The sequence below is a fragment of the Pithys albifrons genome, chromosome 1 (assembly GCF_047495875.1).
Source record: "Pithys albifrons albifrons isolate INPA30051 chromosome 1, PitAlb_v1, whole genome shotgun sequence".
NCBI classification, from domain to species: Eukaryota; Metazoa; Chordata; class Aves; order Passeriformes; family Thamnophilidae; genus Pithys; species Pithys albifrons.
The window spans coordinates 113383966-113408881 of record NC_092458.1 but is presented as its reverse complement, the minus strand read 5'-3'; the positions used below and the strand labels follow the sequence as shown (position 1 = coordinate 113408881).

The window sequence follows — 24916 nt, the reverse complement described above, 5'->3', positions numbered from 1 at the left end:
TACGACTGAAAACATTTTTATTTATAGCACTTTGATAAATGCAGTTGAACATTTTAGATGCAAACTCAGCCTACAGTCTGGGGCACCTGAAGAAATGAATTTACATCCCCAGAGCAGTTTAGAGCAACATCCCAATGTCTTCAAAATAAGGCAAAATAATTCAGCTTTTCACCTTTTTGGAGGGAGTTACCTGGTTTGTCTCAAGGTTGAAAAGGATATTCAAGCAGGCAATTAACTTCCCAGTGTAAGTTAAATGTTTGGTTTGCTGCTTTTTGTAATCTGGGTCCTGGGCAGTTACTTCTCCTTCAGCATAAGTGAACACATTGAGTATGAAATTCAGAGTGTTCTTGGTTTTGCAAAAAAAAACCAATCCCTGTGATAATTTGGTGTAAATACCAAGTGGGACACAACATGCTCACAATCGAAGACTTTGTGATCAAAACAAAGTAGAGAAATAATGTGTAAATTCTTTTTAAACAACATTTATTATTTAAAAGTCCTTTACTCTCATTAACAAGTTAGTCCTTTTCATGACAAACATTAGTTTAATGTAGTTTCTGTCCTTTATCACCTTGTTTTCTCATGCTCTGTAACTAAATTTTGCTGTCTGGGCTCTGCTGTCTCCTGACTATCCCAGTGCAGTATTTTGAAGAAGAGACTTTGCTTTTGGCTTATTGATTAACTTCTTAACTTTTGGGTGACTGGGCTTTGAGAAGTACCCAGAACTCAGGAATATTGTAAATAAACTCCAGCAAAGGAAGCAAACAGCTGAGTTTGCATCTCTTTTCTCCATGCCACTGAAGTGACAACTCTCTGTAAAGCACCACACAAACTCCTTAATAACCTTATGCTGAGTTCATTTACTAACCCAATTTTTTTAGCCTCTGAAGAACTCACTCCTGACCTGTCATTAATTTCTCACCTGTCTCAAGAGGTGATGATTTTTCTTCAGACCTTTTCTGCTGGGGTTCCTGTGATCAAACACATAGTGAGTGCTTTTCTTCAGAAAAATACATATATAACCTATTTTGACTGCTCAGTGACAGGAAAACATGGAAGTGTGAACAGCAAAGCTGATGATTGGAAAGCAAACAGGGTTTGCTGCTCTCTCTGCTGTGATCCTGGGGTGGGAAATGATGTAGTTTGCAGCATTTCTGGTTGCCCATGATAACAGATGTCCCAGACAACAGGCTGTTGAAATAAATAGTGAATTAGACAGAGCTGGCATGTGGAGTTGAGCACCAACAAGTGCATGTTGTTTTAAGCATTAACATCATCCCTGATGTAGCTGAGTTGGCACTTCATGAGTGCTGGCAAAGCCCGGACTGTGTGTAAGGAAACATCCCACTCTCCCCCAGGAAATGAGAGGCTTTGGCCAGGGAGAACAGCCCTGCCCCTCTCTGTGTCCTCACTGTGCCTTGGTGTGGTCGCCAGCTGCTTCCTGACTGTGCCAGGGATGCTCCCAGAGCTGGAAGCAGGCCTGGCCCACTGGCAGGGCTGTTTACCACTGCAAGAACAGAACAGAAAATGCTGAACACATAACACACTTTAATTTTCCGCTGTTTTGACTGTGTTTCTTATGTCTCTTCCTTTAAATACAGGAGTCAAATTATAAATGAATCTGCAGTTCCTCTCCACTCAAGTGGAAAATATGTTATTGTCTGTTTTTATGAATCCATTTAAAGCTGCTTACTCTTCTTTTTGGTAACTGTCTTCTGACTCTTTCTCCTGCTGTTATCCAGCTTTTTATTGCCCTTCCCCAGGCTCCTCCCACTCCGCTCCTACCAGGAATGATGTGAAAGGAGGCAAGAGTGGCACAGCAGTAAAGTCAGACTGTCTGGATGAGGAAAGTGGCTTCATGTCAGTGACATCCACACCTTTCCAGCCCAGGTGGGAAGGGACCCTGCAGGAGGAAACTCTTTGGGGATTCTCTTGGCTGAGCATCCTCCCTGCTCTGCTTTGTAACCCACCTGGGCAGTGAGAGGAAAGGGCTTGGGAGAGGGTATAAGGGATATCTACATATACACATGCCACATACCCCTCACATATATATATATTATATTTGCATCTGGTACATGGTATTGCACAGTTGTTGATGTGCAAGTGAGAGCAAACAGCAATGAGTGAACCAAAAAGTCTGAGGTGCCCAGTTCAGCTCCACAGTATCTCTGATTTAACCAAGTCCTGCAGCTCTGGAGTGTGGCATCCAAGCGGGATCCTATTATATATCTCTGTATTTCATTCAGCTTTTTGTCACTGGTTTATCAATAGTCACTTCAGGGGCAGAATGGTCTGAGGCAACATATATGCAAAATAACAGGGAAAAGGCAAACCCAGCATTTTTTAATTGAAGATGTTTGTAAAAAGTTTGGTATAGATTTTTATTTTGGTTATTCCAGCCCCACCACCTCTTTGGAATGAAGTGGTGTAATCCTGGATAAGTAGAAAACCTTCAAATACAAATATTTTGGTGCCTTTGCATTTCTGACTGCAACTAAAGCCAGAAGTTCTGAAATCCCACAGCTCTGACATTGCTGTGTTGTGTGGCTACCTAGAATTTGTATTTCTTATGAGAAAGATACAGCCCAACTTCATAACACTTGAATTTAAACTCCTGGATGTTATTTTGCCTTCTGAATGACAGTGTTTTGTTGCTTGCTCATGGGAACCAGTAAAGTCCAGAGAGCACAAATAGGGCTTTTTTTGCCCTCTGACATAGTAACTTGACTTGATTTTTCCCTAAATCTATAAAGTCATTTATTCAGATTGAAACTTTCCAGTTGCTCATTATGAGGGAGTGGGAGTTGGCAAGAAATATTCAGAAAATTCATGCTGCCGTTTGGGGGTGCCTCTTACATAAGAGGAGAGAATTTGTGTACCAGTGGTTAATCTGCATGAGTGTGAATTTGCTTTTCCCTCTGGCAATTTTGATTCCAGAGTCAAAACTGCCTTCTGTAGAAAGATCTGTATTTTGACTTTTATAAAAAAATATAAGAAATAGCAGTGTTGTCACCTTCCCTTTCTGCCTCAGCCCATCTGGCAGCATTTGTGCTCACACTGCCCTGTTGCACCCCGAGTCTGGTTCTACAACACAACATCATTTAGTGCTGTGGTTTTTTCCCCCTAAGCTCCCAGATGTGCTGAGAGACCAATTTTTCAGCTCAGGCAGCATTTGAGCTCTCCAGCAATATCCCATTTTGCAGGAAATCCTGCAAAGACACTTTGAAAGCAAACAACCAACCAACCCACTGCCATCAACTTGTTGCTTAGGAAAAAAAGAAGTGTTTGTGTGTAAGAATGTGTCATACACGTGTTGCCTTGAGAGTGTCAGAAGGACTTTCTTTGGAGCGAGAAACATCAAAGGACAAGCAGTCCCTGCTTGTGCTGTGCCGTGGGGTTGGCACCGTGTCTGTTGGGCTGGCTGGGGACCTGTGCAGTCCTTCTCGAGGGTCTGGCACGGAGCAGAGGTGGGACACACCTTGAGTGTTGTGTTCAGTTCTGGGCCCCTCAGTTCAGGCAAGAGCTTGAGGGGCTGGAGCAGGTCCAGAGAAGAGCAACGAGGCTGGAGAAGGGACTGGAGCACAAGTGCTGTGGGGAGAGACTGAGGGAGCTGGGGGTGTTTAGCCTGGAGAAGAGGAGGCTCAGAGGTGACCTCAGCACTGTCTAGAACTCCCTGAAGGGAAGTTCTAGCCAGGTGGGGGTTGGTCTCTTCTCCCAGGCACTCAGCAATAGGACAAGGGGGCACGATGGGCTCAAGCTCTGCCAGGGGAAATTGAAGTTGGAGAGCAGAAGGCAATTCTTTGCAGAGAGAGTGCTCAGGCATTGGAATGGGCTGCCCAGAGAGGGGGTGGATTCCCCATCCCTGGAGGTTTTTCAACTGAGCTTGGCCGTGGCACTGAGTGCCATGATCTGGTAAAGGGACTGGAGCTGGACCAAGGGTTGGACTTGATGATCTTGGAGGTCTTTTCTAACCCAATCGATTCTATGATTCTATGACACCGATCCCAGGTGGGACACCGATCCCATGTGTTACTTCTTGGGGTCACCTGGGTGACTCATGTTTCTCAGGGGATTCCTCTGTTTACACAGAATCCCAGACTGTTCTGAGTTGGAAGGGACCCACAAGGATCATCGAGTCCAACTCTTAAGTCAATGGCCCACACAGGCGGTTGAACCCATGACCTTGGCGTTATTACAACCAAGTGTCTTGTTCACTTCTCCTTCAGGTCCCTCTTTTGGGAAAAGGATTCCTGTGACCCAGATTTTAAGATGCCACCCTGTTTTAGTCAAGCACTTCTTTGTGAGAGAGAGGCTGAAGAGCACTGCAATTTTATAAAGCTTTCTCCTGCACTGACTTTATTTTGAGGTAACAATTTCTGCCTCAGTTGCAGCAGCTCTGTGAGCTGCTCTGAGCACGTGCTCTCTAGGGCGCACCTGGTGTTGCCTCTGAGCGGGAGAGCCTCAGATGTGTGTTTGCTGGGGCGGGTGTGTGGGGGGAGCAGATCGGTATCTGCCTCGCCCTGAGGCTCCGGAGGGGCTGGGGGGGGTGCGAGGGAGGGACCAGGAGCTGTTTTGGTGCTGCAGCTCATGAGTGAAAGGCACTCGGTGGGGATGGACGGTGTGATCGCTGCCAGGCAAACCCTTGGTTCTCTCAGGGCAAAAAGTGTGTTCAAGCCATTTCATAATCAGCTTCGTGGGCAGGTCTTGGAAATACTGTGAGAACTCAAGGAAATCGGTTGTTTGGAATAAGGAGAAAAGGCTGAAGAAAAGGAATGGAAAAAAGTAAACATGAGCTTATTGCTCCCAACCTAATCCAAGGGCCAAGGAGGAGGGAGATTTGTGGCAGAAGAAGCCAAGCTGTGCCAGGGCAGTGGGGCAGAGATGAAGGGGAGCAGGGAGTGAGCCCGTGTCCTGCCCACTGGCAGGAGAAGGGAAACCAGAAAGGTCTGATGGTCTCTTAGGAACAGCTCCTGAGGAGTTCCCGAGATGTCCCTGGCTGGCCTGGCACTGGTTTTGTTCAGCTGCTCCCTGTGGGACACAGTGGGGCATTTTCTGAGGCTGTGCTGGGGTGCAAGAAAATCCATTTGGTTTTCAGAGAGTGTGGCATCAGGCTCTGATTTGTATGGAAAACACTGATGTGGTCCTTTCTGATCCAAGCACAGCATACCTGGAATATAAAAGGGCAAACAGAAGCCGTGCAATATCCACAGTATTGCCCAGGATCTTACAGAGAGAGGGGTATCATTAACAAAACCCGATAAAAGGACAATTAGTGCTCGGGATGGAAGGCTGTAACACAGAGGTGAGCCAGTCGTGTAGGTGTCAGAAACGTGATTTTTCTGTCTGTAGAGGGTAATAAAGTAGTAATTCTCTGCTTAACTATGGCTATAAAACTGTTATTAAACCAGCCTGGAGAGTGCCTGGTGTGCAGTGCCCAGGGAGCAGCAAACTGAGAGTGTCTGTCCTTGGCTGATGTCGTGGTTCTGTGTTTTCTGTTCCTCTCTGAACTTTCCTGCATTAACTGCAACTACTTTTATGTGCTGAAAGTCCTATTTTGTCTAACTTTTTACAGTGCAGAGTAATTTTTACAACAGTACAAACAACGAACAGTCTGTAAGTGACTATAGAAAATGTGATGGCATCACTTTGTTTTTGATCATTTTCCACCATTTTCTGCATAAAATGCACTTTCTTGGCCTTTGGACAGAAACTCAGGAAGTTTGTGCATCAGTTGTTTGAGTAGGGTCATTCTGATTTCAACATATTGTCATCACCTCGATGCTTGTGCTGTAGAGTTTGGTTCCCATGTGACCTAATAAGGTTATAAAGTATATTTTAAAATAAAGACAGGCTTGGTTTTACAGAAACTGCTCTTTTGACTTAGTGCTGTGTTTGCCATTTGAGGAACTCGGAGAAAAACAACTGTGAGGGTAATGCCAAATTCTCTGTAATGCTGGAAAAGCAGCGTGTGGAACTGACCTCTTTCATTTTTACACTTCTGCTCAATAATAAAACAAAACTGCAAACAGATTCATTTTGCTTTATCAGTTGTAAAGTGAGTAATTATTGAACAAAATTACTATAAATTATTTCCATGAAAGTGCTGATGCCATCACACACCATCAGACCAGAATAAGCACAAAACATTTCTGTGGAAATCTGCAGAATCACTCGGGGTTTCTGGAAGTCAAGAGCTCACAAGTTGACCCACATGTGTTAATAACTTTATTTAGAACTTTTATCATTGATTTCAACACTGCTGGGTAAATTCATGGGTGGTAAAATTTAAGCTGGGATTTGATCTTTCCGAGTTTGCAAAAGGGGAATATGTAGAATATATTCCTTATTAAAAGCAAGTCTGTATGCAGAGAAATGTACTCCCTTCACTAGAACTGCAGCAATCTGCTAAGATAGATTCAAATGGCAGAGCTTAATTTGTTTTTAAAATATAATTTACTGACATCCCATAAAAATTGAAAGTACAACTGACTTTGGAACAAGATTTTTTTTAAAAAATCTTAATTATACAGCTATGCCTTGAATTACAAATTGGTTGTGCACGAGTTCTAATCCTGCCTGGTATCTGATACAGGTTATTCTGCAGACAGCACAACCATCATTTAATCTCTGAAAAGCATCATTTAATCTCTGAAAAGCTTCAGAAATAATCCCTGAGCAGCCTGTCTGGAGGGTATTTCTCTGTAAGAGCCAGCTGAGAATTTCAAGTGAAGCTCTTTATTTAGCTTTACCTGAGTTATAAATAGCCCCACAAAACTGTCATTCAGTTGCTCCTTCTAAAGAGCACATCAGAGTTTTGAGCAGGGTTTGCTGAGTATTTTTTTCCCTTATGTTTTTCCAGCATTATCACAGTGCCAGAAATGTGGAGGGAAAAAGCAAAAATGTTGCTTTGGTGCTGGTAAACTGTGTCTTAAACCCACAGGGTTTGGATCACCAGCTGTTCTTGGTAATAAATAACTGAACAGGCACTTCCTCTGCCCCAGCTGGTCAGATTTTTTTCTCTTTTAGGCACTTTAATTATTCTGATCATAAACTCACAAGAGTGAGAAACATCACAGTGGGGCACTGGGAGGGCAGAGCTTGTGGCAGAGAAATTTAAATTGGATATCAGTAAGAAATTCTTTGCAGAGAGAGTGCTCAGGCATTGGAATGGGCTGTCCAGAGAGGGGGTGGATTCCCCATCCCTGGAGGTTTTTCAAGTGAGCTTGGCCGTGGCACTGAGTGCCATGATCTGGTAAAGGGACTGGAGTTGGACCAAGGGTTGGACTTGATGATCTCGGAGGTCTTTTCCAACCCAATCTATTCTATTCTATTTTATTCTAAATTTGGCTTGTGGGGGCTTAGGCAACAGTTTGGTGAAATAAAATCATCTGAGGTCTGTGCAGTTGTATTTATTATTTTCCTGTTTAAATTTTATTCATTGTTTTTTTCCAGCATACGGAAAATTTAATTTAAATCTTTTTAACTTAAAAGAACATTTGCTCTGTAGCTGCATCTGCATCGCTATGTAGGTATTAATTTAGATAAAAACCTCAGTGTGTGACAGCAGGTCCCTTTACAGTCTACAGATTCCAGATTCCAGATGGAATCTGTTAGGGAATGACTTTTTCAGTCATGTCCAAGCAGAAACTCGACTGGCAGGACAAATACAGAGTGAATTTTTATCCACTGTTTTTGTGACTTGGTTTTCTATCCTAAGCAGTGTCAGGGAGAGCAGGAAACAACCCCAAACTTCTCTGGTTTTGTGCACATGGACTTTTCCCTTAGACCTCTGTACTTTGTGCCTGTGCTGGGCTCTGTTTCAGAGTTAAATAGACATATTTGGTCCTGTGCAATGAGCTGAACTCTCCAGTCCCTTCTGACTCTTTTGCCTTGTAGTAAATCACTCTGATCTAGCTCTTGGAATGGACTTGGAGTAAATCATTGGTAATTTTTGTTGATGAAGTAGAAATTCAGCTTTGGGATGTATCTCTAGAAAAATAATGCTGTTTAAATTGAAGGGTTCTGAGGGAACTGGGTTTTTTTTACTGTGAAAATGAATTGCAGAAGAACAACCTGCTCTGAAAGCAGAGTGGAATTCAGTGGATCTGAAGAGTAATGAAAAGTTTTATTTTCCAGGAAAAAATACTGTAGCATCATACTCACCAAACTTCAATTTGATACAGTAAGTAAAGATTTCTTGGGTAATTTTTTTTGAGGAAAAAACATTTGTATCTCTCCTTTAATTCTTGACCATCACTCCCTGTTTCTTGTGTGTCCTTGAGGATGTGTGAGTGTCTCTTTGGGGCTAAACTCCTTCTCACTGAGCTCAGTGGCCTGTGCTGACTTCTGTTGAAATCAGTGATGTGAAGAGTGAATTCCCCCACTGCTAAATCTGGTCTTTAGTGGGAAGAGAGTTGGGCCATTTATTTACTCTCACTTGTGTTTATTCCTCTATTTAAACCTCAATATAACCCCCCTGAGTGCTGTTGGTTTGAACAGCTTGACTTTTTTCTGTCTGTACAAACAGGGCACCTTCTCCAAACAGCTGTCAAGGGGTAGATTGAGATAATTAATGTGATGGCTAATTTTATGGGATAACACTTTGCTTAATGGGATTAAATCCAGGCTTGCCTATGCATGAAACTCCTGGAGGCAAAAATGAGGCCACGGCCCCTCAAAGTGATTTTTGTCCTCAGTACATTCCCTTTCTCACACTGGGAATACACACCAAGCCCAGATGTGGGTGAATTATGGATTAATCCAAGCCAAGCTCAGAAAAGCATTTGTATTAAAGGAGGAAAGTGTTTGGGTCTATACAAGCCCGTGCATTATCTGGGCAGCCCAGCTTTGTGTTCAGTATTTTGGGTGGTACAAAATACAATAAATGGTTCTGTGGCAAGAAGGAATTGTAATGGACAGAAGTAGAAGAAAGATTTTCATAGAGAGCACACGGTAAAAGTAAATGAAACGCTGAGGATCCTTTTCACATTTAGGAGAAAATTTATTTTCTGTGGACATTTGATCAGTGGGCAATTTTTCACACAATCCTGACTGCACTTCCCAACTCTGTGCTTTGAAAAAAGCTTACTAAGCTCCCAGTGCTGTGAAAAATGGAGCTCATATATAAATTTCCTTTGCATTTCTAACTCCATCTCAGCTGCACATAGAGAGCAAACAGTTTCCATGCAGCCTTTTTATCTCCCTGCACATCTCAGAGGCTTCCCAGTTTGTGGGGAGACAGGAGGTGTTTAAAGTCAACATGATTTCAGAATTTTCATCCATTTTAGAAGCAGCATTAAAAGGCTTTAAAAGGAACATGTTTTATGAGAGTAACAAGCAATTAGATGAGTGCAGTGCATGGTTCTACACTGACAGAATTAGTTAGAGACAACATAATATCCCATCTCAAGTGGCTGCTTCAGGTCGGTGCTCTCAGACTCCAAGGTATGAATGGAATTTTTCTGTAAAATACACCTGCTAAGTGGCTGAGAGCTGCTTGTCTACATTAAGATGCAAAGAATAAACACAAGGAATCTGAATCCTCTGAAACAGCTGTGACATTCCTCCTGGAAAACTAAACTAAATCCAGCCATAAGCAATGAATTGGGATTTCTGTGTGCAGAACGCCTGGAAAACCTTCTAGAAGAAAAAAACAATAAGATAAAATTAGTGCTGTGGATGCAATTAGTTTAAATTACTCATGATATCTCACCTAGCCAGGTTTCCAGGGCATATACTGATTACTGGAATTAACTTGCTAAATGTTAATATTAGTTGCATGCAGTGTAAATATGGGTAAACCATAATTGTTTCATCCTGACATAGGATGGTTTGAACTCGTACTGTAAATATAGAGGAAATTTTCTTTGTGTTGAAAGATTGGAGTCCTTTTTGTTTTTATTTTTCCCCACAAGTCCATCTTGAGAGCAATGAAGAAGGTACCAGCTTCTGAAGTCTGAGGTTTTGAGAGCACTCCAGCACATCTGACAATTAACACACCACTTTTGTTATCTTATGCTGGTGATATAAAGGTATTGCATAAAGTCATCAATGATAAGGAAATTCTTTCCTCCTATTTCCCCCACCCTGCACAGGAATGTATTGCTTTTTAACAACCTTTAATTCAGTCAAAATTTATATAGATATTCTTCCTATTTGCTGTTTTTTACCTATGGATGAGAAGGTATTTTTCAAAATAAAGACTTTCTCCGCCTTTATCCTGTAATGCCATTGGAGAAGATTTTCTAAAATTGAGTGGCTTGTAATAAAATGCAGTGATGGAGGTGCAGCAGCCACGGATTTATCCCCTGGCAGAGGAGCAGAGGCCTCAGCAGGGAGGTGTTAATGGGGATAGATAAACCCTGTGCCCTCCTCGCAGCTCCAGGAGCAAAGCCCTTTCTCCTTAGCAGCGTTTCACTTCACCGTAAAACTTTAGCTGTGTAGTTGCCACATGCTCTGAAAATGGGAACGCCCCAAATCAGGGGAAGAACTTTACACAGGTGGAAAAGAAATTCCTCCTTTTATCAAGTGGGATTCATGAGGGTCCATGGAGTCAGTTTGTTCTGAGCCCCTTTGCTGAAGGACTTCATTAGGACTCCATTACGGTCACGACAAGGTTTGTCGTGATATTTCCATTTTGTGACAGGTCATCCATTGGCTCTTTTTATATGAGGCCCATGAAATGCTTCATGTTCAGAGTGCAATATTCCCCAGTATTCTTACTATTGTTGCCAAGCAAAAGGAACAGGCAGGGAATTAATATTAAACCAAATCCTTAATCAACCCTTCCCTTGACTCGGTACACAATTACTGGTGTGTGGTGGGTTTTTTTATCTGTGCATCTTCCCCCAGAGGCAGGACATGACACAAACGGCTCTCCACTAAGTGGGTCAGCAACAGGGGCTGCTCTCAACCCTCTCCCTCCCTGGTGTGTGTAGCTACTACAAGGTGTGGAGCCACAGCCGTTGGGGAAGGTCTAACCTTCTTCCTGCCTGATAACCCGAGGCCGCCGCTGCCTCTGTAGGTGATTTAACTGTTTCTCTGCCTCGCACCAAAGCTTCATTAATAGTTTTTTCACCCTCAGAAGCCTTCTTGGAAGTGGATGTCTATACAGGGACCTCTAGGAAAACACCTTGAAGCTTTGGAACTCTTAAAACAATCAGCTCCTACTTGTCCTGCTAAAGTAAATCTCACAACCTTTCCATACCTTTTCCTTCATTACGATTTAGTAATGATATTTATTTGGTGAAACACATTTTATGAGGAATAGGTTGAAAGCCTTGGATGACATGAGTTTTGAAAAATGTTGCTATAGGCTTAACTTAAAAATGTGGGTGGCTTTCATTATTGGGGGTTTGGAGCCCTTCCTGACTCTGGTTCTTCTGGCACTGATCAGATCTGGTGCTGTCAGCAAGTTTGGGTGGAGGAGGAGAGGAGAGGGGGAAGGGAAAGAGGAAGGAAAGGAAGGGAAAGGGAAATGAAGGGGAGGGAGAGGGAAAGGGAAACTGGTTCCATTCATGTAGGATTAGCTGTCATGAGTGTACAGTCCTGGTTTTAGCCATACCTCCTGTGACTGTCCCAGCTTTGGTCCATGTTGGCAGCAAGGGAAGGAGCTGCTCATGGGCTGACTCTTCTCTGTAAACAGCCTTGTAGCTGCAATTCTCTCTCCAGCACCTCCCAACGTTGTCATGGATTTCTTACCTTTCTTCTCAACTCAAGGGAGTTGCAGTTGAGCTCAGTCTGAGACAAAACAGCCTTGCTGAGAGTCCTGTTGAGATTGTGCATCTCTACACTTAGTTTGACATGAGCTGTGAAATCAGAGCAGTCCCTCCTTTCACTAACTCTGAGACAAGAAGAAAACACCCTGATGTGTCTGTGCTTGCTGACAAGACTCTGAATATTTTGGGCATGGATATTTCTATTACTGTATTACCCAGCTGTTAGAAAGCCATTTCCCACCAATAATGATTGGTGGGAAATAATGACTTTTAGAAGTCTGCAACTAGGATAAAAGGGAGTGGGGATGCCTTATAAATCTCCTGGTTGGGAATTGTTCTTCATGTTATCAGTGATCACACTGATAACATGAAGAACAATTACTGATTATTGGAGCCATTGGCACTGAGTGAGCTGCAAGCTGTTCAGCATCACCCCACTTCCAGTGCTTGCTGTAAAGTCAAACTTCAAAGTGCTAATTTAAAATGCTTAAGAGAAACGTCTGCCACATCTGATTGTGATCAACAGGATCTTGTGTCTGTCTTGGTGTCTGTTCCTTCAGCCTTGCAGTCTCTCTGGGATTCCCAGTGAGATATGTAGGCTGAACTCTTTTAAGTGGTCCTTCATCGCATGCACTGGGTTGTAGAAGCTAAACATGAAAAGGGCACCCGATAGTAAATCAGTCTGGGGTGAGTTACTGCTGTGGGACACAACTGGTAGGGGCAGGGAAGGGCTGAGAAACAGCCATTTGTATAATAAGTCTTTGCCTCTTTCCACACTTCACAGCAGATTGGATTAGGCAACAGAAAATTTACAGCAGGACACACCTTTTGTATTAACTAGATTAAATTTTTGCTGTCCCTGATGAAGATGGGTCTGTAAAGGCACATGTGTCCAACCCAAACCCCTCCAAAAGAGCTGCACTTCTCTCACCTGAGCTCATCAATATCCAGGCTCTGCATCACCCCACGCAGGGGTTGCTGTCCCTGGGAGGCAACAGCAGCTTTGCTTCAGGAAAGCCCTTTGCACCGAGTTCTTGCTAAACTGAGAAGTGAAAGCAATTGCTTTTTCTGAGAGTGACTGACTGTTTTGATGAAGGAAGGAGTCCCCTTCCAGAGATGAGCAAGGCACTGCCCTCCTTTCTGTTTCTGAGGAGGCTCTGGAAGGATTTGGAGGGTGAAATATTACCTTATTTAATTACATAGTCAAAGTTAATCTTGTTCATCTTCAGGCTGACAAAGTGGATCATTTATGGTTGTTTTCTGCACACAGGGATCCCTCTTCCCACAAATCAAACAGCTGTTGGAGATCTGCCCGTCTTGTCCCTGGTACAGTACCCTGGACTTTTTATTAGTCTTTATTCCATGATGTGACAGAAAACCAGAGAATAGTTTGGGTTGGAAGGGACCTTAAAGGTCACATAATTCTAATCCCCCTGCCATGGGCACAGGTACCAATGTTTGGCCCTTTGTAGCATTATAATATTATCTATTTCTTCCCAAATAAATCAGAGGGAGGCTTGGATTATTTGAATTTTGTGGTAGGACCTCCCTGAAAGGGATCCTAACAGAAGCATGAAGGGCTCACAAGGATCATGAAGTACCTTAACTTGACTTACCACAGTGTTAACATTCCTTGGTGTAAGAAAGTGAAGGATAATGACCTAAACCACTTTCCGTTTTAAATGTAATTATTTGGGCTGCCTAACATCTGGTATTGTAACCTTGGTCCTGATCATATCAGCAGTTTCCTCCTTGCTTTAAAGCTGAGAACAACAAACCCTAATTCTGAACTTCATGGGCACGAGCTCTGCTTTGGGTCATGTTGTGTTTCATAAATTTTATAAATATATCATGGAGAATTGATGACAAAGACAAGAGTTTTCCTCAGCACTAATGGAACTGGGGGTGAGGAAAAAACCCCCAACAACCCAGTAATGTAAATACTTTTTAGCTTTTTTTGCACAGGCAAGTGGCTGGTATGAGAAGACAATCCCAGAAATTTTTTTCAGGCATCAAATTCAATGCCATTTTGCTGTGGTGGAGTTATTGTGTCTTTCTGCTGCCTTTCCTTGAGTGTAGGTTGGTTTTGCAGATATGGTAGTGGGGAAGTTTTATGTTGAAAGTCTTATTTGACCCTGTGTTCTTAATATAACTTAGTGATCAGCAGGACTATCTTTTGTCCCTCCTGCCTTCACCTGCTGGGTTTGATGCAAGGGACACCTTTCCATTCACTTATTTCTCTTAACTAGTGCACATCAGAGCTGTTAATATCCCATGCCTGGTGTAATCCAGCCTTTTTCTTCTCTCAGTTGTTTTTGCTCAGATTTTTCCATCAATATGCCCAAACAATGTTGGAGGAGCCTCTTCCTTCTGAGCCTGAAGGAGGAATTGGCCTCTCCTTCTTCAGTCTGGGAGTGTCACAGGTTTGTTTGTTACATGAGTAAAAAACATAGAGATAGATAAGCAAAACCCAGGATAGACACATTCCTTAGGAACAGGATTCTTTCATAGTTTTATCTGGCTGAGTTTCAGGCATTTGGTCTGGGCCGTCAGGTGGTGGCATCACCCTGGTGTGTAGCTGTGGCACCTCTTGGTTGTTGGGAAAAGGCACTACAGGATCTGCCTTTAAACACCTTTATATGTAACCACAGTTGCATCCATAAATCTCCTGGGCAGGGATTGGTTCTCACAGACTTTACTGAGAAACTCCGTTTTTGGGAAGATAAAACGCTTCATTTATAGCTGTGTTACTGAATTTTGGAACCCCAAAAAGTAAAACTCTTAAATGAATCACTTAATGAGAGCCACGGGAGAGGGAAAATTTTATGGTAAATGGATTTAATCCAGATTTACAAGTAGTTCAGCTTTTAAAGGATCTCTTAAACTATCACCAGGAATCATGGCCTGAATCAATCCAGATGCACACTAAAAAAATGTTGGAGGGGGAAAATCCTATTAAAAAGGAATGTTTTGAGGCTCCAGGCCACCTTTCAGGGATTCACTTCAGGAGATGCCCATGCAGTGAGGCAGCAGTGGGGCCAGCCCAACATCCCTGCCCTGTGCCATGCTTGGGAGCGGGGCAGTGTGTCTGGATGGGGATGTTGGCACTCCCTGGCTCTCTCCAAGCCTGGAGAAGGGGGTGGCCAGTGGTGCACACAGGTGGGCACATGGCTGAAGACACATCCAGGGCCACGTGCAGGAAAGGTGTTGCTGGGAGGCTGATGCCGTGAGAGAACCCCCACAAAGTAGGACTCTGAGCCAAGTTAGTGTAGGATAAGATAAAAAGTAAACGTCCTTTAATATCAGGTCAGAGACCCACAGGAATACATAGAATCATAGAATGGATTGGGTTGGAACAGACCTCCGAGATCATCAAGTCCAACCCTTGGTCCAGCTCCAGTCCCTTTACCAGATCATGGCACTCAGTGCCACGGCCAATCTCAGGTTCAAAACCTCCAGGGATGGGGAATCCACCCCCTCTCTGGGCAGCCCATTCCAATGCCTGAGCACTCTCTCTGCAAAGAATGATGACGTGCATGTGTTCCCCAGTTCTAGTTTCCATGGCTTTTATAATATGATTCCTCCAATCATTACTTTACACATTTCTCAGTCCAGCCCCAGTCCCACCCCTGTTCCACCCCCAGGATTTGGGTCTGGGGTCGGCAAGACCCTCTGTCTTCATCGGCTCCTCTTCCTTGGGCATACAAAGGTCTCCTGGAGTTCTTCTAGTTCTGACTTCTGGGTCACTCTGTCCTGTGTTCATGTCGTGTTCTGCAGGCCTTTCTGATAGTCGTCAGCATTCTACCTTGAATAGCGTCTAAATAACTAAAAGAATTTGAGCTACTGATCTGTGGTAGGGGTTGGGATACATAAACAATGAACTTGGGCTGCCAGAATACTGGCACATTAAATCTACATTTGCTACAGTTACTGTGTTCCTAAAATCTATAAAATGAAAAAATCAAAAATCGAAACCCCCTTCGGCATCAGGGCTGAAGCCGCTCTGAAACCACACCAGGCAGGGTTGGTAGCGCTGCTCCCTCCCCGCCCCGGGGCTTCCTCTGCCTCGGCTCACAGCACTGCTCCTGTCCTGCTACAGGGGCTTTTCTCACCTCCTTGTGAAAAGCGAAAGCCGCTGCAAAATTAACTGCTAAGAGAAAGGTTTGAATTCTAAGAGCAGCGAAGTATTTATTGACAACGTTGGAGGCACAGTCAGTTCATACTGGGCAAAAACTTGCCTAACTTGTTTGTGTAAAATAAGCCATTTACAGCCTTAAGTTCATAGTTAACACCCTCTAATTTCCATATTAATGACTGGGCGAAATCTCGGGCGGAACTTTCATTTTGGCTTCGAATTTGGGTGGTGGTCTCCTGACTTCATCCCTCCAGGTGGTCTTGAAGCATCTTCATCACTGTTGGACTTCTGCCTTTTCTTTGATCAGTGACATGACCTGTCAAACTGGTAAAACCTTGGCTCTGACTCTAAAATCTTGGATCTTTACCATTTCATCCTATTGAAATGTCCAGCTTAGTTTAATGTATGACTTCTAACCATGGTACCCTCGTTTCTGTAATTACCAGACAATTTGTCCTAGAACAAAGCGGTTCAGCGCTCCATGCTGTTCAGTGGCTGTGCTGTGCAAACAACATTTTGCAAAGCAGCATTAGAAAATTTCACAAAACTAGGGGTTTTTTGGTCTCTTTTCTCTTTCACTTGTCAGCAGCAGTTGTTCTGTATTGCCTTTTTCTTTCTCCTTTCCTTCCTTTTCCCCTTTCCCCTTTTCCTTCTTCCCCTTTCCCCTTTTTCCCCTTTCCCCTTTTCCTTCTTCCCCTTTCCCCTTCCCCTTCTTCTTTCCCTTTTCCCCTGTAGTTTAAAAAGTAAAAGGCTACAGAGGGTTTTTGCAGAGGTGCTGTGGAGGGGGGGAGAGTGTGGTGCAGGACAAGGAGGATGCCAGCCTGGGGTTCAGGGACCTGCAGAGGCAGGAGAGAGTGCCTGGGCACAGCCCAGAGCAGGGTTGCATTGCTGGGTGGGAACAGAGAACAGGAGGGGAAAAGTCCAGGATTCAGAAGGAGGTGCTGGGAAGAAACTTCTCAGCAGCAGAAGCAGAGCTTGTGAAGGAATTACTGATGTGGTGGCACTGACTGACTCCATCTCATCCTGTCACCTCATCTGCCATGGCCCTGCATGGCCCTACTCCTTGCACAAAGCTTTCCATAGTTTCTCCCACACAAACTCCTGAAAAAAAGAAAAGGTAACTACCATATGCTGTAAGTTGGCCAAGTTTGTTTCTGTTTGTCCTCAACCTCCACGTGGCCTGTCAGTAGATGTCACCCCTGCCATGTCATGGGTGCTGTGACTCTGCAGCAAGAGTAAACGCAAACTTTGTAATTGTTATTCCTTCAGGGCTTGCTTCCCTGTTAAGCAAGGGCACCAATTTGCCCTCACCTCTGGACCCTTGTGCCTCAGCTCCTTTTGGATATCTGGAGAGGGAGATTCTCTTTGTCTGAGGCACTTTGAAGCAGTGTTTGACATCATTTACCATGCAAGGTCACTGTTCCTCACTGCCCTGTGACCTGGCATTGCCATGCCCCGTGCCTGTACTTACACACCTTGCTTTCAAACCCTGCTCTGTTTCACTGGGCTGCCCAAACTTGGACTGGTAAAACACTGAGACATGAACATTGGAAAGGTGCTGTGCACTGTGAGGTTAAAAAAGTGGGAATTATCAATGCAAAGTTTACTGTTTGTGCCTTGCTCTGTGCGAGGCATCTCAGTGTGCTGCTCCCCCCAGCCTGGCAGGGTTGGCTCTGCCCAGCTCCCAGTGTTGCAGCCTTGGCCTCAGCCCCTCAGACCTTGCTCAGGGCTGTTGAGACACAGAACACACATTTTGGTGGTGCCTGAAGGACTGGCCTTCTGTTTGTGCACCTAAAGTGGTCCTGTTCACATGAATGGATGCAAACTGCTTTAACTGCTGCTTGTTATTGCGCTTCCTGTCTCTTTGACCTTTGTTTCAATAGGCTTTGTATCTACTGTCGGTTTCTGTCTCACTTTCTAATCCAGAAAACTATTGCAAAGGTTATTATTTAGGAAGTGCTCTGTATTTTTTGTTGTTGTTAATACAGAGGTCAAACATGTTAAGGAAAGAAATGACATGAACAAGCAGACAGGACGAGGGGCAGTAGCTTCAAACTGCTCCAGGGAAGGTTCAGGTTGGATATTAGGAAAACATTCTTCACTGGAAAGGTGGTTAACCATTGGAATAGGCTCCCAAGGGAGGAGGAACCATCCCTGGAAGTGTTAAAAAAATGAGTAGACAAGGCACTTCACAATATGGTTTAGTGGGCATGGTGGTCAAAGGTTGGACTTGAGCTCAGCAGTCTTTACAACCCTTATGACTCTATGATTTTAATTAATTTTCTTGGGTTTTTTATAAATGCTGGGCTTTATAATTGTCTCAAAACATGTTTTTCCAGGCAGCAGCACAGCCAGACTATGCCCAGCAGGATTTCCCTGACTGAGCAGCTTTAATCCATTCCCTGGGGGGTGGAGGTCAGGCTACCCCAGAAAAGCAGGTGCAGGTACTTGGGTGGCTCTGCGGAGTGAGCCAAGGCTGACCCTTATAATCCTGAAGAAAAGTGGTGAAGGTGATTGTTTATAAACTGCTATGAGCCAAATTTTTAAAATAATAAAAAAGAGGGGGGGAGAAGAAAAATCATGTAGGATTTGTTTAAAAAAAAAGAATATGAACTCCTAGTTCAGGCAAGCAAGCAAATTGACCCTTTGGATTTATCTTTTTTTTCTGGTTGTGTTGGGAACAGTCAGAACCTGCTTGAGAATTCATAATTAAATTGCCAGATATCGTTCAAGCTTTATTCAGATTACAGACTTGAGCAGTGCAACAGGCCACCACCTTTAACTATATCCCTGCAAAGGAGACTTTCTCCTGGTGTGAGTGTGTGACACCTGAATGTCACCTGCACATTTCCCTTGAAAATGCCCCACCAGTGTGACCCCAAGGGCTGGGGAGAAATCCCAGCATGCAGAATGGAGCTCTGGAGTGAGTTGGCACCTTCAAGAGCTGCTCTGAGTAGTCCAACCACTCTCCATCACCTGTGGTTAATAAGAATTGCCATACTTTGCTCACCTTAGGAGGGAGATGAATCATCCCAGTTCTTTTCAATTTCTCTTCATTGAAGGGCTTCACAGGCGATTGATCATTTTTGTCTCTCTCTTTTGAACTCCCTTGTATTCCTTGCACAACTCACATTCATTTCTAAGTGAAATTGTGATTTTTTTTGTTTGTTTTTGTTTTAATAACTGTGCAGTACAGCTTTTCCTCTGGGCATTGACCTGGAGCTGCATATTGGATTTATCCTTTGTTAGGCTTTGATTTGTTTAACTATACTTTGTGAACTTGCTATATTTTTACACACTGATCAAGGAGCATTTTCATCAGTTTTAGCTGCTAAAGCCCAGCAGTGTTACTGTGTCCTGATGGATACAGTGAGTGTATAAAAAGATGCATCACTGACAACTAAATGAACATCAACATCTGAGTAATAACTTTATGGAGCTCTCAGTTAGGGCAGTAGTAGACCTTGAAAATAAAGCAGAGTAGTGATTTCAGCCTTGGTCTCCCACTGAATAGAGTCAATCTTTCTTTACATTTAAGAGAAACCTTTTTCCCTAAGAAGCCCTTCCCTTAAACTTTTCCCAAACAGATGCATTTTCCCACACACTCTCAACTATTCCTTGATAAGGGAATCCCTAACCAGGAGATTCTTTTCAGAAATACAAAAGAAACCAGAAAACAGATGCTCTGTGTGAGGCTTTCTGGCAGTAACTGCAGCATTAGCAATCCTTGGTCTAACTTACCCTGTTTAAAGAGAGGGATGGACTTGCCATGGTCCTTTTCCACCTGATTATGATTCTTATTTTCAGAGTTCCATCTCATTTGCAAAGGGATGGTGTTGCCCTCACATTTGCTCTTTTTTCAAGCAGAGCCACACAGCAGTGCATGTCACCAAGCACCCTGTGGTACCAATGGCCTCGTTTGCTGATCTCTCTGATGCTTTTGTGCAGATGCTGTCTCAGTTTTGGGACTGACAGACCCCAGACTCTGCTACATTCTGGATGGATTCCTCTTCCTCTATGCAGTCATCATAACAGCGCTTTTTGTGAAAGCCAAGGTCAGTGTAACCAAACACAGGAGTCTTTCAACTGGTTGGGCTGATCTGGAAAGTGGGAATGAAGTATGTCTGTTAGAATGAGACCTTTGTATTGTTTTATTTTCTCTCTCTCTTTTTTTTTCTTTTGTTTTCCTTTGTTGGTGTTTATTTTGGGGTTAGGTTGGTTTGGATTTTTTAACCTTTCTCTGTTTCTGGTGTCCACTTGAGTAACCTGGGGAAGTTCTTCCCAAAGGTCCATGAATGGAAAGGAAGAGTAAATGAGAGTGTTTTGATGCTTATTATGGATACAACCAGAGATTCTGGATATTGTGCCTGGGAAGTGCCTGATCAACAGTGATGTGGATATTTTCTGCTGTTTTGTCATTGGAGAGGGAGGAGGGGATGTATAGACAATTCGGGATAAATGCCAAGCTTGTGAAGGATGTATTAAAATGTCTCAATGATTCCGACATCTTTGATAGCATGAGTGTGATTATGCAAATGATACAACCCAAACAACCAAGGGAGAAGAGTTTGTAATTGCTACAAACATGATTCTAGGCCTAAGTATAAAAATAAGTAGAGAATTACTTTTAATAAAGAATTTAACATGTGATAATAATTCAAGAAGGCTAAAACAATACAGAATGTAGTTTGACAGTGGTTTTTTTTAAGAGTAGAACAGAAAGTAGCTGCTCTCGCTGACCTAAAACTGCCCTTTTTACCTGCAAGTTTGGCTTAGCAATTGACTGCTCCTAAATATTGTGAGCAAGTACAGAAGGGAAATCCTTTACCTACCAGTTAATTGCTGATTTACCAGGGTGGCACCAGAACCCTGCCAGGCAGGTGCTGCTCCTGAGGGATTCCCAGCAGGACACACAGGAACTCTGCAGGCAGCACTTCTGCTGGAGAACTGAGGTGTCAGGAGTGTCTTTGCATGTTACAGACCCAGTTTTTCTTAACACAGGCTGTGATTTTATAGCTTGATGGGAGCTACTTTTGATAGCATAGGAACAGAATGGAGATGTCAAATCTGAGGGGGGAGTGTAGGGAACAAACCCAGCTGTCCTGAGCTGTGAGCTGGTGTCATGTGCGAGTAAAGTGACTTGGCAGCTGAGAGAGCAACCCGGTGTGAGGATCAAAGTGCCAGTGCAGCAGTGGCTGGTGTTGCCTGTAACCCCCTGGGTGCCACAGGGGGCTGCTTAGGGGTCACCCTGTTTCTGATGAGAGTAACTTGGAAAGAGAGAAAAAGGACTGAAAGGAGCCACTGTCCTCTGCTCATGGTTTTTGGTGTCTCTTCCAGCTTAGCCAGAGCTCTGACCCACAGCTGCAACCCGGCCAGGACGATGTGTACAATGTAAGTAACTGCTGCTCTTTGGTTTTAAACCTTCCACCCAGACAGACCTTTGTGGGCACTTGTAAAGCAGTGAATTGCCTGTGGGTTAGAAACAGGACCCAGCTCATGAGTAGGGTCTGCACTTGCAAGGGGCAAAGATAAAACCTCACAGGGGCAGCTTCTGCTGTCACCAGTCTGGTAGATATTTGGGCTGGAGGTTCCTGACTTGCAAGAGGACAGAGACAAGATCCTGTCTGTCCTTCCTAACTGAATTGCTCACTCATGGCAGCATTAAACTCCAGCTATTTTTGCCATGTCTGGTTGTCTTTTGATTTTAATTCTTTTTTTTCTCACGCTTTTGGCCATAGCCACATCCTGCTATGAGTTCTGTTTAACTGTGTAATGTATGAGCACTAATGCAATTTTATTTTCAGTTTAAGTGTAACCTATCACCTTTTCAGTAGCACCCTGTCAGCTATGTTATTCTGACCTGAAATCTCTCCTTTGCCCTTGTCCAAGGTAACTTTTCCCAGCTAAGAATTCTGCTGGCCCTAAAATTTCTGCAGCTTCTTGATACAAATTTAATGAGCTGCTCTGCAAGAAAAATGAAGCCTGTGGATCTTCACTCTCCAGTGGGAGAGAAAGCATGAAAGTCAGAGTCCATTCTCCTGGCAGTCTTTTATTTTCAACTAATTTCTTCTTAAGAAAGGTTCTTGATGCAACAACTTGCAGTTTTGTGCTGCACAGACCACTGTTGGTTTTATTTCCATGCCTTAGCTGTAGACATTTTTGTTGACAGTTGCAATAAGGAGTAAAAACAATTTCTGTCTCAGTTCAAGTAGTTGTGAACTAGGCTGGATTCCCTTTTTCTGTGCTGAGACCTATTTTGCCATTATCATGCTGTCCATCCACTGCTCCTGCTGTCCCGTTTCAGAAACTGTCTCATGGGCACCGGGATGATTACGATGTGCTGGGGGCAAAGCGCGGTGCAGACCCCGAGCTGGGCGGGAGACACCAGGTAACCTCCTCCCACACACACCTTTGTTCTGCTAATCTGGTGCGTCCCATCTCTCCTCCCGCCGCTGCCAGACACGCAGACAGGCACTCAACAGCCTTTGAAGTGCCTTCCTGGAGAGGGGACGACAAAATCTGTGTCGTAACTCGGGCGAGGGCAGCGCTGGGGGGGCAGAGGAGTAAACCTCCTCCTCCTCCTCTTTGATCTCTGCCCCCACTTCAGTTTTATTCTGTGTAGCTTCACTTTGCTGAGAGCTCTTGCAGCCTCCAGGGTAGGAAGTGCCACCAGCGCTGGGGCGGATGCGGAGAGGCGGCAGTGGGTGTTTCTCCAGCGCTCGCTGCGTGTGATGCCTCCAAACGAGCGCCCACAAAGTAGAGCAGCAGCCAAGAGTTGTTTCTGCTGCACAGCCCGTCAGATTCAAAGGGAAAGGGAGGGAAAACCTCCTGCATCGGCGTTCAAAGGCTTGCCTGCAGGTGGCAGCTGTAGAGTTGGGCAGGGAAGAACTGAGTTTTACCAATTATTAAAATGAAATGAAGTTTCCAGAGAACATGTTGTCTGAATAGAGCCTTGAGGGTGGAGGCGAGATGGGCTGGGCTGGGCAGGGCAAGTCCATCAGTGCCACAGAGCAAATGCACAGACAGGTACAAGGTGGGAGGGGGATGGTGGTGGTGAAATTGTGGAAAACTTTCTTCTTTTGTTTTACAGCAGAGAAGAAAGAACCCTCAGGATACTGTCTACACTGTGAGTAGAGAGCACTGGAGGGGTGGCTGGAAACAGGAGTTTCTGTTTCATGGGAGACGTTTTCCCCTATTTCCAATTTCAGCTTTGGTTCAAATTTAATGGCTGCTCTCAAAGACTTCTCTTACCCAAAATTTCTGCTCATTTCTCTGTGATGGGAGAAAAACAGTGGCTGTCTGGGGAGATGTGGAAAAGAATTTGGGCCAAGGGACCTGCTGGTCCCTTTGTGTTAGTCACCAGTGTCTAACCAGCCTTTATCCCCTGCCATCAGTGCTGCAGTATTTGATGTGCTTGTTCTCCAGCCTCTGTGACTACTCTCTGGCAAAGGCCCAGTGCATCTGAGTGGCTGCTTAGGAACCTCTTGATTTAATTGATTTGGCTTTGGCTGGATGGGTGGTCTGTGCTCCAAAGGGTTGATACATGAATGTTAGTGCTCATGTCTTAACTCAGGTCTTTCTGGGTGTCCGATGCTTGCTGAGAAATGAGCTTGTTCCCAAGGCTGGCCTTCATCATTATTGAGTCAGACACTGCTCACAACTGGTTGTAAGAATTGGGGAACTGTTTCCCCAGATGGAGGAAGAAAGGAAGAGCTCCTTTTTCTTCATCTTCAACCTGCAGTGTCAAGAATTCCCTTTTTTCTGGGCCTGAGCTGCATGTTCGGGTTTGTCTCCTGAACAAAATGCTGTTTAAAGCTTTTCTTTGGAGAGCTTTGCTTGTAGTGTCTGGCACTTGTCTAGATAAATAACTTGGCTGAGAGTAGAGATACAGTCAAGTGTTTGGAGGCGAGGTGGCATCGATATGCTACACAGACTTGATCATAGGTAGCATCTATTTATATGCACATCAGACAAGTCCCACTGAGGAACAGCCTGAAGTTTCATAGGCAAGGCAGCCCCAGGGGCGGGGGGTTGGAGTGTGGTCCCCCAGGGGCTGGCTTGGCTTTTCTAGAAACAAGCTGACTCTCCCCCTCTCTGCTTGCAGTCACTGCAGAAGGACAAGATGGGCGAGGCATACAGTGAAATCGGAAAGAAAGGAGAGGTGAGTTTTACTTTCCAGTGAAAGCCTGGGATGAGAAATTCTTCACTGCTGTTCCCTTTTGGAGCCCAAGGCAGTGTCGGTGCAGCACAGCACCCACAGGCACACCTGGGAGCAGCTGCCTCTTTCCTGCAGTAACCAGAGTGTCCAGGGCAGCAGCAGGACAGAGACAGCTCTGCTCCTCGAGAAGCCACAGCTGGAGGTTCCCGGTTTCCCTTCCAGGGGCTGCCGAGGCTGGATGGCCACACAGGGAAGTGTGTGCAAGCTCCTCCTTGTGCCTGCCTTCAGGCAACGAGTGGGGTACACATTCTCCTTCCCCCAGCTCCCCCTCAAACGTTTAAGGCATGCACCAGGCATGTCTCCAGCTGCAGCAAAGGGAAGGATGAGAACACCAAAACCCTTGTCCCATCCTAGATATATGATCATTTAATAGGTTGCTGCAGTTTTAACTGTAGCAGGCATTACTCCTTGCCACATGTTTTTGATAGTCTAATACTAAATAATCAGTGTCATAGGAATGCCTCCAAATCTCTATACACACAGTAAATCAAGGAAATAGCAGCCTTGTAACAGTATGACAGGAAAATATATCAGCAAACCAAAATAATTTCCTTTTATTTTCAATCTTCATTTTTTCTCCTTTACAGCCCTTGCAGCATGCCTGGGCTGGTCCAGACTCAGCAGGTGTTTTCCCTTTTGTGAGGAGCAGGTCCAGGCCAAGCACAGCTGCCAACCCTCAGTGCAGAATGGGGGCAGCAAGGGGGTTCTTTCTCTTTGCATGGTAACAAAAACACACATTAACCTGTGCTTGTTCTTCTTTCCCAAAGCAGCAGAGGCGGCGAGGCAAAGGCCATGAGGGTGTCTACCAGGTAGGTAACAGATCCAGCAGCTGCTCCTCTCATCTGT

The 24916-nt window shown here is 44.4% G+C and overlaps 1 protein-coding gene across 1 annotated transcript in view; it reads left to right on the top strand.

Annotated features, from left to right (window-relative positions):
• The window catches only part of CD247 (CD247 molecule), a 56263-nt gene that overhangs the window by 27713 nt on the left and 3634 nt on the right, over positions 1 to 24916 (top strand). Inside the window, 6 exon segments of the mRNA XM_071568803.1 lie at positions 19801 to 19907; positions 21190 to 21243; positions 22157 to 22240; positions 22943 to 22978; positions 23957 to 24013; positions 24838 to 24879. Coding sequence (XP_071424904.1) covers positions 19801 to 19907; positions 21190 to 21243; positions 22157 to 22240; positions 22943 to 22978; positions 23957 to 24013; positions 24838 to 24879 — 380 coding nt within the window.